This window comes from Styela clava, chromosome 1 (genome assembly GCF_964204865.1).
Source record: "Styela clava chromosome 1, kaStyClav1.hap1.2, whole genome shotgun sequence".
NCBI classification, from domain to species: domain Eukaryota; kingdom Metazoa; phylum Chordata; class Ascidiacea; order Stolidobranchia; family Styelidae; genus Styela; species Styela clava.
Genome location: NC_135250.1, coordinates 26,992,155 through 27,006,499, shown reverse-complemented (window position 1 = coordinate 27,006,499; position 14,345 = coordinate 26,992,155). Strand labels below are relative to the sequence as shown.

Below are 14,345 nucleotides of genomic sequence, written 5' to 3'. Positions count from 1 at the left end.
CCTAACAAATAATAAAAAAATTCATGACCAACATTTAATACAGTCAAAGCATCAATCTGAATCTTCGAAACATCAGCTTCAGTTCCTTGCAATGTCACACTGTGGTTTTTATCATCTTGTTTTAATTGCATTTTGTTGAGCTTTACTTGAAGCTCAGAGAAGATTCCACAGTTTGTAGGAATTCTGTCAATAAAGCAGCATAATGTGTCAAATGGATTGAACTCCCTAATCTAAGGCAGTCAAGGTTTGAAAATAAAACAAGTTACCATAGTCGTAGTTTTGATAATCAAAGTATGGAATTGGAGTCTATTAAGTAAGACATCCAAAATTCATCACTTTTATCTCACTTTTAACAAACTTTCACACAAATTGTATGTGTTTGATTTTACTCAGTGGCATAATCCAAACACATGTCAGCATGGAGCAAACATCCATAAAAATGTACGCCGCAAATGAACATTCAACTAAAACAAATATTCACCTGAATTGTTCTTCATTAACTGACATTTCAGCAACAGTTGAATTGATGGAAGTTTCAATTTCATTCATTATTTTATCAACAGAATCTTTTAATCCTGTTACAGTTACTGTTGGTTGATAGAGTAGCCATCTATTAAATTGAAGACATGAAAACAAGAATTTAGTCACAAATAAAATAGGTATTTAAAAACGATAATTCATTATGTCATCTACTATGAACTTGCTCACAATATTGATTATCACCCTGTTTGTATATAAAATTATCACATGTGTGCGAGATGGTCTAGTACAGTTCTTAAACATCCATGTCTTGTGATCTCCTTCCAAATAATCAACATTCTTGGCCCCAAATTTTGCTTTTGTTGTATGTTTAATGATAAAAAGATATCAACAAAAGTAAAAAAAAATGAATGCATCACAGTTTAAAAGTTGAACAAATTGGCTTCAATTTACTTTGAATTAAGGTTGTCACCATGAATTGCTTGTGGGCCCACTGCTCTATGCCTCACTAGGGGGCTGAGAGTCTAGTTTGAACAACCCTGGCTAGTAATTGAAGTATTGGAGTTATCTTAAAGTTGAAGCTTTGAAGCCATCCGGTTTGCAATAAATTGGGAGGCAAAGGTCACACCAAAATGATTTTTGTATGATCAAAATTGTTTAGTGGCCCCTTGTCTACAGGGTGAATTCGAATTTCGATACAAAGAATAAACATTAATCCAATGAAAACCTGGTTTACCGTATCACTACGTCATTGTAATTTTAGGTTTTTTTAAATAAAAATATTCCAATTAATGTCTTAAACAGAAAAGTCAAATGACCACTAACCTGATGTTGATATCATTCTTAGTTTCTGATTTACTCAAATACGGACAAACATTGAGTGATCTAGCTTTGCTTAATTTCTCTTTGTCAAATGTTTGAGTCAAAGTTGAAAACTTGGTAATGAAATCACCAAATCTTGTTTTGCATTTGGCATCGAATCCATCTTGGGTGTTCATGCCCGGATCCTGTAAAAAGAAAAATGACCATATTTACCTTAAATGACCAATCAAAACAGACTGACCAAAAATGGATGATTCAATGACGTCATATTATGAGTCAAACTGATGACTGAAATTAATGACTCAAACAAATAAAGAGTGGCACTAAAAGAGGATTGATGCTTGAATAAATAATGAAAAGCAGTGGCTGATTGTCTATATTTGATGTTAATATCACCGATCTAGAGGTATAAAACAAAATTCAAATACAAATTCAGGACATTCTGATCGAATTAAACTTAGATATAAACAGGCTTGGAAACTTTTTCTGGTCATCTGAAAAGTTGTTGGTATAAGTTTAAGATTCAAGTCTGAGTCAAATTCTCGCAAAAGTATATGTGTATTTTCTCATATCTAGTTTGAATAATAGGCAGCAGATGACCGAGTAGTGGTCTGGACTTAATAACTTTAATAGCATTGCAAATTAAGGTCTCTTATTTGAAATTCAAGCCAACAATCTCACACAAGATTATGTAATAAATCGGGTTGGGAGGGAATTGGAAACATTCTGCTCTTTTCCAAAATAGTAGTAGCCCTTTACACACCAGTAGCTACTTGTACAGAACTTTTAATGTCTTAAAAATCAAAAATAAAACAATAAATACCTTTTCTGGAACAAACTTAACAGATTTTCCCTTTTTTACAGAATAATACAATTCAACATTTGCCAAATCTTTGAAAATGTTTCTCATCTTGTCAACCTGAGTTTGTCGGATGAAAAAGAAAACTTTTTCATGACATTCAGGTTTGTAAATGTAAGAGTTCAGTGTTCCATTTTTTCGAGGTCTTGGGATGGGCTTGGGTGGATCTGAATTGAAATGAAAAGGAATGAATGGGTGAATATTAAAAAGTCATGCTTCGGGAAAATATTATGGGCATAGAAGTTGAAGCGACAAACTAAGATGTGTTGGCATCGCAGGTTACTCCCATGATCACCAACTAACCGAAGGTATAATGCATTGGGCAGAAAGGGTCTTGTTTCTAACAAAAGTTATAAAAAAGAAAGTACCGATGGGGATCATCTGTAGTCTATGGACATTGAAGAAAATATATAATGAAACTTGATGTTTGGTGCATTATTCTAAATGTTTAAAGGGGATGTGAAGGCAAAGTACCATGAGAAACAATTATGGACAATAGGATTGCTAGACTTCTCACCTTCGTGAGATGGTTCATGTAACTGCTGGTCAATTATGACTTCCTCCACCATGAAGCCCACACAGATAAATGAATAACTGATTACCTATTACCATACCCGACATAGATTGGTAACTGGATGAGAGCCAGCTTACCCCTCTTTCCTCTCAGTCTGCCATATGATTAAGCCACTTCACTGTCTTTCGCCTCTCAAACAAAATAAATAAACATAAAAAATCCAATCTTATTTTTTACCTTTTTTGCCACCTTTTCGTAGATTTTTCCCGTTTTCACTTTTTTCAACACTTTTATGTAGATTTGAGAGTGAATGAAAATATAATTCAACTTCAACAGGATGTTGACCAATAATAATTGATTCAGAACTAGGTTTTTTGAATCTTCTACACACTCGAGCAGTATCTAAAGAGTTTAACAGAAATTTTAATTTTTTTGTCAAAATTGGCGACTGTAGAATGAATGTAGTAATTGTGGTCACTGGTCATTTATATTGGCATAATTCAGTTTATTTTCAACTTTGTTGTGTCTGTGTAATGACAGTGACAACAGTGTTTTACCGGCGCTCTAGAAGTACCGGTATGTGTACCAATATGGAGGTAACTAATTTTGTTCGCTTACTTTACATCAAGTTGTGTAAAGGGACTGAAACCTATAAGCAGGGGATATACTCACTTGGCTAACACAGACAGTCCCCGAACTCGCGATAGAACTAAAATAAGGAAAATCGGAATTAAATTATGACCTAACCCTAACCTGGTACACATACTTAGTACCGTTCTACCTGCTGAGTCATACTTGATATGCTTTCAATTGAGTCATATTTATTGGTGCTTTCATTCATGTTCCGCTTTCAAGTGGCGGCTAATGTTATAGTGAATAAAAAAATTAGTATTTGTAAAACCCCATAGTTGGCGACAGTATGATGTTCCCCAGCTTTTCAAGTTACTGGGGGGGGGGGGTCAATTTTAGGGTGTGGTAGATATTTGTTATTAGTAACAGTTTCAGTAGCTATGGTCATTTTAATGGCTGCCTGTGACTTTGCTCAGAGATCAGTCTCCCCTAGTTCTGAATGGGTACACCGGACTGTGGTTTTAGCAAATTCTCTTGGAGAAAAAACCTTACCAACTGGATAAAAGTCTTGCATGTATCATTTTAGTGGCCATCCATAACTTTACTCTGAGATCAGTCTCTTCTAGTTTTGAATGAGCACATCTGACTGCGGTTTTAGCAAATTCTTCTCGAAAAAAAAATGGGAAAAAAACTATTCCTATACCGAATCTGGTAATTGGAAAAAAGTATGATGCACTAAATTTCAATACTTACCAATATAGGATGCAAAGTAGACCAAAGTAATTTGATTTTCAATTCTATCAATTCTTGTCACAGGCCCACCATCAGTTCTTTTCTTACTCTCAAACGTAAGTCTGATTGTATCATTTGTTACTGAATCTGGAATTCCTGATGCTTTTAGGCAATCAGTTCTTAAAAGCCTTGAAGCCTGAAAAATGTAATGGCAAAGAAGCACGGAATAAAAGAAAGTTCAAATTTAGGAATATTTCAGCCACTGCACAGACCAAAGTTTCTTAAACTGGGACCTTGGCCCCACTGTGGCGACAAAGAGTAATTATCTGGGCGCTACTAGCAATGACTAGGAACCATTTGTAATGACTACATTGATTTAAAGTAAATTGACTATGATTTGAGATTAGTTTGAGTCACTAGTATATACCATTTGAGTATGTGGTACATTATTTTCACATGCTGGCTCGCTGCTTTGGATCCTATGCTTGATGATTTCGTGAGAAGGATTGCTGGAAAGTGGTTTGTACGACTTTCACAATCATTGCAAATGGAACACTTGCTTACTGGTTACCATATCAACTGTAGTCATACTGAACAAAATCGTTTGATACCAGTATCAATAAAACAATAATTGATACAAGAACTTCAGCTTACTTTCAAAGTCCGGTCTTCCAAAGGTTTCTTCCTAATTTTTTCCAAAAATGAATCTCTTTCACTGATATCTGTATGAAAGTTATAATAAGTATTAGGTGTAAAGGAGTTTGGGTATTTCTCAGGAATGCAAAAAATATTGTACTTTTTCTGGATTTTAGCTGTTTTAAAAAATATTCTGAGTGCGCAAATTTTCCAGACTCACAAGGTGTCACTCAAAAATGGGCGCTCCAGAAATATATGTACCAATATGGTGGTAAGTAATTTTTTTCGCCTACTTTTCATCAAGATTTGTAAATGAACAGAAGCCTATAGGAAGGGGGTATATTCAATTAGCTAACACAGACAGTCCCCAAACTCGTAATAGAACTACAATAAGGAAAATCAGAATAAAATTACGGCCTAATCCTAACATGGTACACATACTACAGAAGTACCCAAAAATGTATTTCTGAAATGGTAAACTCCTTGAATAACTGGAAGAATTGGTTAACTATTCTCGAACCCGACCTAAATTGTAAGCTAATGAGAAGGTTGTATAATTAAGTATAAATATGAAAATCCTATCCCCAAATAATAGCCTACATAATATTTAACGATATGGACTATATAGTAAAATTCTATTCTATATATTCATAACCAGGTATAGCAAGAAAAATAGGTACTCCCCTAGTATGTGTACCAGGTTAGGGTTAGGCCAACATTTTATTTTGTTTTTGCCGAAAAATGTGGTGAATTTTTATTGAAAATGAGAATCTGAACCCACCAAAATCATCTCCATATTCTACGAGATAAACGCCCTGTATATCTTGTTTTTTCAAAGATACAGGCGACGCTTCATTAGTAGAGCTAGTTTCAAGGTACATTGTCAAAGTATCTTGTGTTGTTGCTTCTCCAACTCCCTGTAAATAGTATGAATGGAAAACTTTAATGAGAGTCGTGTATAATTTAATATTATTTTGTATTACTGTATCTGTTTTGAAATTTTGATATGAATTACATAACTCATTGGTCAATTTGTCGGCTAAGGATTTTAAGTGTAGTAGGGGTAATCAAGAATTAGTCTCAGAAAACCTGCGAAAGATTAGGCTAGAATTGGAACTTTGAAATGAAATAATTTGAATCAAAATATTAGTTATGAAGCATATAAAGCAGTTTGTAAGCCCCAACTCACTATAACACTTTCAAAATGAGAATCAAAAAATTTTGTGAAATGGTAAAGTAGAAGAATAGTTCATCTGGGGTCAAAGATCAGTGTTGGTTGGGCCATGTTCAAAAGAAGTATTGAATTTGGTATAGCAGGATAATTGAAATAAGCATAGTTGCGATAAGAAAAAAGTCATAAAAACATTCCACTAAATAGTACTTTGTAGAAATTGTGTTCTAGTATTTAGAACATTGAATGGGGTGCAATGTGATACTTAGGGGTATAGGAATAAGATTTCTATAACACTTCTGATGACCCTGTGCGAGTTTGCATCCCACAGGGGATAATTATGTGCAACAGGACTACTCCTTGTTGTTGTAGGGTGGTTCGAGTAACCGCTGGCTTTTTGCGTTGGCTTTTTCCAATATCCTGTCCATGCATCTGAAATGACTGGCTAACCAAATTCGACACTCAACTGCTGACTGGACGAGAAGCTGTGGTAAGCCATATGATTAAGCAATCTTTTCCTCTCTCCCCTCCCCCTGGGATAAGTGTAAAAATCTCATCCTGACTGTGATAGCGTTGCATATTAAACAGAAATACATATACCGTAAATCTGATGATTCAAAATAGTGTTACCTCAATGATAAAGGTTTGCTCAAAATATGAAGGAATTGATTTAGGAAATATAGAGATGTCTTTTCCATCAAACTTTTGATCTTGTTTTCCTGAACATGACTCACAATCTGAAACAAGATAAAAAAAAAATTGAAAGAATATAACAGACTTTAACTTTATGTATCTGAAAAAAAAAACAGTGAAATTATTCCTACACCTGACAAGGATTGGTAACTGGATAAGAGGCCGTGGTTCACCACATGATTAGACTGTCTTATTGGGCTTGTCTGACTGTTGTAAATTCGTAAAAAACTAAAATTACAGAAAAATTTAGATAAACATTCTTAAAATTAGTATTCGCTATTTTATTCTGTCAGAAGTTAACTATTTTTTTTACAATTTGATATCCTGACTGTGATAGGTGTGTACGACGTGGTAAGATTCGTAGGGTCTGCTTATATGCGAATTTTTATAAAATCGTCGTTTTAAGACCGGTTTTCAGAGAGCCGGCTTATATGCTCGATCGGCGTATATGTGAGAATATACAGTAACTATTTTATTGTCTATCATAAAATAATAAGTGCTGCAAAGATATTTTCAAATATAAATATTTCTATTTCACAATTATCAACATACCTTCTTTACTCTCAAATACAATGAGCAATCCATCAATCATTCTGATAACACTTTTCACAGGCCCGCCGTTCGAACGTTTCTTATTTTCAAAATGCATTTTCACTGTATCAATGTGCTTTGATGGATCAATGTTTTGAGCAAGAACACATCTGTGAAATAGATAATAGAGGAGATAAGAGATAAAAAATTATATCTATGAACAATATGGCTCTGTGGTTGAAGCATTTGCATTAACTATGTTGGCATCGTAGATTAAAAAAATCGAGAGTTTAAATCCCACCGCGACCAACCCATTCACTGTACGATAAATTGGGTAGGCAATGCCAAACTGGAATGATTCTGGTTCTTCCAAACTACAATAGTTCGTTAACTATCAGTGGCTGCTTGTTCAAAGACTTCTTCAGAACAAAAGTCATTCAAATACTGTAAAAAAAAACTTTATCCTTTGTCTTGCTTTTTCTCCCTTGCTCTCATACCAAGCAGTGGCTGGTTATACAGAGCATATAAATACATCGTATATAAAAATATATTTATCTCCCAGAATTCTGCACATCTGGGATTTCTTATTCTTTCGTATCTTAATATGTTACGTCCTAATGTTTTTATTTACCATATATTAGAATGTAAGTTAATTTCGATTACATATCAAGATGTCACTAGTGTCACGACTAAAACAAGAGGGAAATTCGAGACAAATTCGATGAGACAAAACTCAAAAAAAAAAAGTTTATAACATAAATTTGTAAATTTTACAGCAGGGCCTTTTGAATATTTATTGAAATTAAATTGAATAATGTAATAAATAAACAATTACATTTTATCAAATAGTAATTTACCCATATCAAGCATAAACCATCAAATAATTTGTTCAAAATGGAAAATTTAGTTTTATATATTCTGCCTAGTACTACTCAGTAATAAATAAAAGATCACTTTGGACGTTTCCTCATTCAAATTGAATTTTCATGTAATGTGGTTTTTTCAAATATTCATTCCATTGTTATGGCTCAGTTATACAGATTCAAATAGATTTGGCATGGTTACTGATAATTTTGACTCACTGGCCAACACAAAAGGCAACATTATATATACACAAATAACCACAAACAAAGGTATAGAGATTTCAGGGACACATGACAAAACATAAAATAGGGTGTGATACCCCAGCGGTTATAGACTCAAATGTTTTTGCATAGCAGATTACACATCCCAATTTAAATTTTCAAATTCCATGTTCCAGCCTCACCCACGGTGTGATAAATTGGGTGAAAAATGCCGAAAATGAAAAGATGATTTGTTTCAAAAAATAGAAGATTGTTAGATAACAGTCAGTGGCTGTTTAATTAATTCTTTATTCAGAGCAAAAGACCTGAATAAGCGAGATATAAAAATATTAATCCTTCATTTGCTAGACATAAAGTATTGAGTTCTATTAATTATTTCTGAAGCGTGGGTGTTAAACAAAGACTCAGTGTAATGAACAAACACACAACGCTGGCTATGCTTGCTGTTATCACACAGTAAACAAAACCAGCTGATTTATGTTTGAATAAACTGTATTTATACATGAGTCATAAGATAGTTTGGCAAATAAAGACTCTTGTGAAACTATAGTATCATTATCGGGAAATTTTACAAATGCTTATTCGAATTCCATAATTTTATAAAATATTTTAGATTCATTTATACTGTTCATTTATAGATACTATGTATAGTTTATTGGCCCCTAAAGGTGTATTAAATGAAGTAAAATATTTTAGAATGAAACAAATATGACTAAGATATATAATGTGACTTTATGAACAACCAGTATAAGTAAATATGCTGCCATATGCTACCCATATTTGATTTCGTATTAGGATATGCCATGAAAGTGAAACCTAAATTATGTATAACAAAAATAAAAGAAGACTCAATTTAAAATAATATTATGTCATACACTGGAATTTTGAGTACAGTTATATATCACTATGCAATACAATAAGCCTGAATCCGGGTCATTGTGACTGGTTCGGATTTGACTTCTTATTTTAAAATCAAAATTTGTCATCTGCCAATCAATGTTTTACCTTCACATCAAAAATTGAAACTTTCAATGAAAAACAAATACTTTCATATTCTAAATCCTTCAGTATAAATCTTTTTTGCATCAAATTTGAATTTTGCCTTAATCAAATTTCATATTATAACATCTCTAATAAAGACTCACATAGATCCTTCAGTTTCAGGCATCTTCTTTAATGTATTCCAGTAATGAGTTTCAGTGAAAAGTTCTTCTTGAATCGGATCAAGTACAGCGTGTTGAGGGCCTTCATTCAAAGGTCTACTTGGTGTTGGAGGGCGTAAGTCTGGCATAGATGGTGCTTTGCCCATTCTTGATATTCCAGCAGAGTTAGCATTCGGCCTTCTTTTTCTTCGACCACGATTGCCTGGTGTTGAGTAACCGCTATCATCAGAAGTGGCTGATGAGCGTCGAGGCCCAGGACCAGGTTCATTAAAGTTTGGGGTAGGTTTGGGACCTGCATAAGAAAAGAGAAAGAATAGTGATCAATTATAGTAATAATTAATAGGGCTTAAATAAGTTGGCATCATAGATTTCAAATCTTGGGTTCAAAATCCAAGGCCACCAGTTTACATTGTTTGGAACAAAAGCACTGCATCATGAGATGATTTGTGCAATGATTTTGGCCTACTCTCACTAATTTCAATTTACATGTAATTTAAAGTATTTTAACTTAAACATTGACAAGTCCTACAACTGACTCTTTTTTTAGAGAACAATAATAATAAAACTTGGAATCGCCAGAGTAAAACCAAATTAGCTTATGTCACATTTTTCAGAAATGGACTTTTTTAATCTACTGTCATTAGGGATAAACACCAATATTTTGGTCTAGTATTCAAAACTGGGTACTCCTGAAGTATGTGTACCAAGATGGTTGACACCGGAATGTAGTATGTGTACCAGGTTAGGGTTAGGCCATAATTTTAGGAATAAATACTACAGGAGTCACTTGGCTAGTCCCTGAACTCGTAATAGAACTGAAATATAGTAAATTGGAATAAAATTATGGCCTAACCCTAACCTGGTACACATACTACGTTCTGGTGTCCGCCATCTTGATATGCATACTACGCAAAGCTGTACCTGTTTCACTTTTGATTTTAGGTAATTGCTAATTTTTATAGTTGGATGCTGAAACCAAAATTATAAACATGTGACTTTTTCAAAACCAAAATGTGGCTTTTTTGAATTTCTGTCATAATGGAAAAGCGGCAATCTTTTGGTATAAGTTTCAAAGCTGTACCTGTTTTACGTTTGATTGCAGGTGACGCCCTATGTCCATTTTTATTTTGGAACCGAATTATAACAAAAATACAAATTTCTCAAAACCTAAATTTTGACACAAGCTTATTTGGTTCTACAGTGGCAATATAAAAATAATCTTAATTTAGAAAACAATTATCAATCTAATCACCTTCACTATCAGCCCATTGTATACTCAGATTACTCATTGGTCCAGCATTTACTCCTTCATGCCTTGCTCGGCAAGCATCATTCTGAACAAAATTCATCAATTAGATACCAGTATTCTAAACCAGGGGTGTGCAACCTGCGGTCCAAATGCGTACACCAAGAAATAATTGTGCGGCCCACGGAGAAGAGACTATTTTGAATGATGCATAGCCCACGAATCAAGTTTTAAATTTAGTTTCTGGTACATGCGAGTAATTCCATTCCCTTTACCCAGCGTCCATTTTATTATCTATGCTCATGACGTTACAATGATTTTTCATGCCTGCAACTACTAGAAAGGCTATGATAAATAAAAGTGCAGCCCGCGGCCCTGTGATATTCATTTCCTATGAAGCTGGCCCTTTTCTCTCAAAAGCCCAGAAGCTCTGAGAATAACATTCACACCTTGCCTAGATCCTTATTTATGGCTTGCTTGGAACCTTGTTTTTGGCAAAGATGTGAAACACCTTAGACAGAGATATTACTCACATGATTTCTAAATGTTACATATCCATGAAATCCAGGATTCCTCCTGTTTGGTTTGAACAAGCAATGTTCGAGAGGTCCAAACCTAAAAAAATGATGACACAGTATGGTTGGCGTGGAACACAGGTGGAGGTTTAAAAACCAGAAATAACAAAACAAAAAAAACCATTGTTACACACGAACAAATTTTTCAAACTTGATTTATGAATTTATCTTCTGACTAGGAGTGGTACTGGGAGGTAATATGTAGTGTCAGAAGCTTTTGGTAGCTTTGCCTGTAGCTTTGCTTAGAAAAAATGACCTTTGATTTCTGAGTGAGTTCTCGTGACCTTGTCTTGAGAAAAAATAATAAATGAAATCTTGTGTACAAATAAGGATCAAAGGTTTTCAGTGTAATCTTGCATTTATCCTCATATTTTATGGTTCTAAAATGAATTTCTGGTTAACTATTCCAATACCCAATATAAATTGGTACCCAAATGAGTGACCATAGTCACCTTTATAATCAGGCTTTCTCATTAACTTTCATCTCCGCCATGACAAATATAAAAATCTTATTTATTTATCAAAGATAAATAATGTGTGCAAAAAAGTTCAAGTTCATAAACTGAGAAGCGTCCTACCTTTCGAAATGTGAACTGAAAGCTAGATGATTGCACAAATGCTGTGGTATCTGAGTGACATATAAAATTCTCCTCCATTGATCTGCATCGCCTCTGTCAAATCTTGGATTCTGTCTATGCGGTTGATCGGTTCTTTCGTTTCCATATTTATTGTCCCTGCCTCCAAATCCTGGATTCTGTCGATATGGTTGATCGGTTCTATCGTTTCCATAATTATTGTCCCTGCCTCCAAATCCGGGATTCTGTCGATATGGTTTATCGGTTCTCTCGTTTCCATAATTATTGTCCCTGCCTCCAAATCCTGGATTCTGTCGATATGGTTGATTAGTTCTTTCGTTTCCATAATTATTGTCCCTTGCTCCATATCTTGGATCACCTCTTTGGAATCCTGGATTCTGTCGATACGGTTGATTAGTTCTTGCGTATACATAACCATCGTCTCTTGCTCCATATCTTGCATTACCTCTTTCAAAGCCTGGATTCTGTCGATATGGTTGGTTAGGTCTTTCATTTCTAAAACCCTCATTTCTTGGACCGTATCTTTGATTCCTTTGTTGATGTCTGGGTCCTGTGATCATTATAATATAAATTTGTGTTTGGAATAAATTTATTACACTGATGCTAGAACACAATTCACTCTTGATTGAATTCTTAAATCTTTTAAATGCACAATTTTGATCCCTGAAATTCTTTCATTCCTGTTATAAATTTGCGAGAGCGATGGACTAGCAGTTGAGCCATTAGACCCAAGAGACGTTCCTCCTATATTCAAATCTCATGGCTCGGGTTCCAAATAGCGACTGTCAGAATGGAGACTTCATAATAGCGACGTAATCAAGTGAGCGACTGTCATAATGGCGACCGCATTAAAACAGCCCCCCCCCCCCAATACACCTGCCATCCCCCACACTCTAACCCTAACTTTGTTTTGTCATTTCTGCACCGAAAGTTAAGTTGCTATCATAACAGTCGCTGTTTTAATGCAGTCGCCATTATGACAGTCGCTGTTTGGAGAGTCGCTCACTTGATCACGTCGCTATTATGAAGTCGCCATTATGACAGTCGCTATCCAGCCTGGATACCAAATGTCATGCCGCCAATGGACCAAGGATATAATAAATTATCAATGCCGAACCAGAAAGGCCCTGGCTCATTCCAATACCAGCAGTTTCTTTTATGTCTTTATTTATCCGTGGCACCTTGTATAAGGCGGGCCTTGTTCGAAAAAACAAAAAAAATAAGCCCCGTATAAAAAATACAATAATGATTGACACTTTAACAGTTTATATATATTTCCCGCTTGGCAATATTGGTATTCCAGAATTTCACCCAATTTTACCGCATTCGTGAATTATCACGATCTTTGACGAGCCCCAGGGTACATATATTTTTTCATTTATATTCAAGTTATAAGGGAAGATCTAGCACTCCTATGGAGCACTTTTGAGTCCTGTGTTTCCATTCCCATATGAAATATAGAACTTTCCATACTGTATTACTGTATGTTGTCGTTTTAATATTATTTATTTACTTTATCTTATTACAGCATTTCAATCCCAAAATTTGGTATAATCATGCTAATGCTGTGTGTTTTTTTAACTTCTGAAATATAAATATATTTTTGATCTGCCTACCTGTGTCATATCTTGGATATTGTTCTGTAAGTTGCTGTATTACTGTAAGCTTGTAACTATCATTTCCAAAGGTATATTCATTTAGACCAGCATTAAGAAATTTTTGCAAACCTAAATAAATATCAAAAATGTTAGAAACAAATAAATTGTTACATATGGTGCAAATAATAAATAGATAAGATGCCTTAATCATATGAATAACTATGGCCTCCCTTCCAGTTACCAGTCCATGCCGTGTATAAGAATAGATAACCAGCTATTTGTTTTAGAAGCATAGTTTTGATGGTAGAGGAGGCGATAAACTGTGCCCGCGAGAAGTCAAGCAATCTTTTTGATCATAATTATTTCCCTCGAGATTTTAACCTGCATACCCACTAACCAACGTCAAAATAATTCATAGACTAAGATGAGCAGTCGAAAATAAGGCAAGATAAAATGGAAGATTTGATTGTTTTCACCAGTACTGAAAGTTCTAAGCATGCTTGCAATGGTAATGCTGATTATCCTGCATGGCATCACAGTTTTGAGTTTTATTAAACATTTTTAGAAATTAAAATTACATTTTTTCTATCAAAAATCAATATGCAGAAATGTGAATAAAAGCCTCATTATTCTGGTGTCACAGATTAGTAAATATGTCAAACATATTTCTTGTCCGCCACTACGGTAATGGTGTAATAATTTTGGAAGAGAATGTCAATATAGAAAATGATGTTCCAATGTATTAGTGGCTGCTAAACCAGAGCCTTTCATGAAGTGAAAATATGACGAACGAATCATAAAAAACATCGGGAACTCACAAAACAAGATTAGAGAACTTCTAAACAAATTTTAAAATAATTACTCAAATTTATTACTTAATAATAAAAAATTACTCAAAAACAACAATTACCACGAGGATGTTTAAATATGAACACCGCAGCATCTGCTCTTTTCTCTACATCTTCTATTATATTAGGTCCTATGTTGTTTTCAACAAACAATTTTAATTTCACTTTATTAACCGAAGAAGGAAAACCAGTAACATGTACTGTTCTGTTTTCCATAACTCTTATT

General features: G+C 34.3%; 1 protein-coding gene across 2 annotated transcripts in view; it reads right to left on the bottom strand.

The window, feature by feature from the left end:
- Positions 1-14,345, bottom strand: part of LOC120335121 (uncharacterized) — a 23,087-nt gene extending 8,742 nt beyond the window's left edge. For both annotated transcript variants that reach the window (XM_078113090.1, XM_039402616.2), the window contains exons 1-16: positions 14,182-14,345; positions 13,290-13,400; positions 11,656-12,223; positions 11,036-11,117; positions 10,509-10,590; positions 9,239-9,548; positions 7,030-7,178; positions 6,415-6,521; positions 5,395-5,530; positions 4,632-4,699; positions 3,999-4,173; positions 2,913-3,077; positions 2,126-2,328; positions 1,306-1,487; positions 482-610; positions 33-183 (exon numbers count right to left, since the gene is read on the bottom strand). In XM_078113090.1, coding sequence (XP_077969216.1) covers positions 33-183; positions 482-610; positions 1,306-1,487; positions 2,126-2,328; positions 2,913-3,077; positions 3,999-4,173; positions 4,632-4,699; positions 5,395-5,530; positions 6,415-6,521; positions 7,030-7,178; positions 9,239-9,548; positions 10,509-10,590; positions 11,036-11,117; positions 11,656-12,223; positions 13,290-13,400; positions 14,182-14,335 — 2,772 coding nt within the window. In that variant the 5' untranslated portion in view covers positions 14,336-14,345. The remainder of the gene's footprint in view (positions 1-32; positions 184-481; positions 611-1,305; positions 1,488-2,125; positions 2,329-2,912; positions 3,078-3,998; positions 4,174-4,631; positions 4,700-5,394; positions 5,531-6,414; positions 6,522-7,029; positions 7,179-9,238; positions 9,549-10,508; positions 10,591-11,035; positions 11,118-11,655; positions 12,224-13,289; positions 13,401-14,181) is intronic.